This window comes from Cygnus olor, assembly GCF_009769625.2.
Source record: "Cygnus olor isolate bCygOlo1 chromosome 31 unlocalized genomic scaffold, bCygOlo1.pri.v2 SUPER_31A, whole genome shotgun sequence".
Lineage (NCBI taxonomy): Eukaryota > Metazoa > Chordata > Aves > Anseriformes > Anatidae > Cygnus > Cygnus olor.
Window position 1 is genome coordinate 14868 of NW_024429052.1, and position 1701 is coordinate 16568.

The 1701-nt window shown below is 48.4% G+C and overlaps 1 protein-coding gene across 1 annotated transcript; it reads right to left on the minus strand.

Annotated features, from left to right (window-relative positions):
• Positions 1-352: 352 nt before the first annotated feature.
• On the minus strand, positions 353-1288 carry LOC121062837 (olfactory receptor 14A16-like). Its single transcript, XM_040543101.1, has one exon. It carries the CDS (start codon positions 1286-1288, stop codon positions 353-355), a length of 936 nt encoding a protein of 311 aa, XP_040399035.1.
• Positions 1289-1701: the final 413 nt, after the last annotated feature.

Genomic DNA, 1701 nt, shown 5'->3' on the forward strand with positions numbered 1-1701 from the left:
GATCTCATCCGCACATGGAGAACACAAGCTTAACAGCAGGCCCTTTTAGGGTGCAGTTTCTTGAGGGTATTCATGACTCCAGAAGAAGGAAAAAGATCTCAAACTTCAGACACAGCACTGAAGACACCCCCTTTTATTACAGAGAGGTGAAAAAGGAGTACAGCTCTGACATAAGTACATTTAAAGATGGCTTCTGGGACAGAGGGACTGGGTTTGTACCTCTGGAGGAGTGAGACAAATCCAGACATTCATGTTCAAACAGGGTAGTCAGAGAAAAATGTCCAAAGCACAAGAGTTGCCTGAGAAAACAACCAACCAACCAACAACAACAAAGTGAATAAATATTGGTGGCTTAGTCCTGCTGAAGTACTGCCAACAGAATCAGTTTCTTCAGGGAATCCTTCAGCTCCTTGTTCCTCATGCTGTAGATGAGGGGGTTCAGTGTTGGAGGCACTACTGCATACAGAACTGCCACCACCAGATCCAGGGATGAGGAGGAGATGGAGGGGGGCCTCAGGTAGGCAACTGTGCCAGTGATGATGAACAGGGAGACCACGGCCAGGTGAGGGAGGCACATGGAAAAGGCTTTGTGCTGGCCCTGCTCAGAGGTCATCTTCAGCACAGCCCTAAAGGTCTGCACATAGGACAGTACAATGAAAACAAAACACCCAAAAGCTAAACAAAGACTAACTGCAATTACCCAAAGTTCCCTGAGGTAGGCATCTGAGCAGGAGAGCCTGAGAATCTGGGGGATTTCACAGAAGAACTGGTCCAGGGCATTGCCTTGGCACAGTGGTATGGAAAATGTATTGGCAGTGTGCAGCACAGCATAGAGAAAAGTACTGCCCCAGGCAGCTGCTGCCATGTTGACACAAGCTCTGCTGTCCATTATTGTCCCGTAGTGCAGGGGTTTGCAGATGGCAACGTAGCGGTCATAAGCCATGACAGTGAGAAGGGAATATTCTGCTCCAAGCAAGAATAAGAGAAAAAAGACCTGGGCAGCACATCCTGAGTAGGAGATGGTCCTTGTGTCCCACAAAGCAATGGCCATGGCTTTAGGGAGAGTGGTAGAGATGGAGCCCAGGTCGAGGAGGGCGAGGTTGAGGAGGAAGAAGTACATGGGGGTGTGGAGGCGATGGTCGCAGGCTACGGCGGTGAGGATGAGGCCGTTGCCCAGGAGGGCAGCCAGGTAGATGCCCAGGAAGAGCCCGAAGTGCAGGAGCTGCAGCTTGCGCGTGTCTGCAAATGGCAGGAGGAGGAACTCAGTGGGGAAGGTGCTGTTGGACATTTGCTTCTTCTGGGAACAAAGGCCTGTCCAAGGTGGAGAAATACAGGGTAGATTTCTCTGAGCAAACCTACTCCATTTCTCACAGAAACCCACCACAACACCTGTGTCCTTTCAGGAAAATCTTTGTGCAGCTCCCTTTTCCTTGAGCTCTGGTTTGTATAAAGCTGAGACTGACAGTACAGCAAGGACTCTGCTCCGGATTCCAGAAGAGCAAAAGTAAATAGCAACACAGGGGGATCCTCAGTTAATCCACTTGTTATAATAAAGATTGTTTCAACATTGTTGCTCCTGGTTAACCTGGCTGCAGAGCAGAGCTGTGAGAATTTTATTTTGTTGAACTTATCCTAGTGGCCCCCACCACACATGAGGAGTTCTTTTATGGAAAAATAAATAAATAAATAAATAAATAAATA

Bases quoted from the DNA above. Each gene is read 5' to 3' on its own strand.
- LOC121062837 (XM_040543101.1), bottom strand. From the start codon at position 1,288: ATGTCCAACAGCACCTTCCCCACTGAGTTCCTCCTCCTGCCATTTGCA.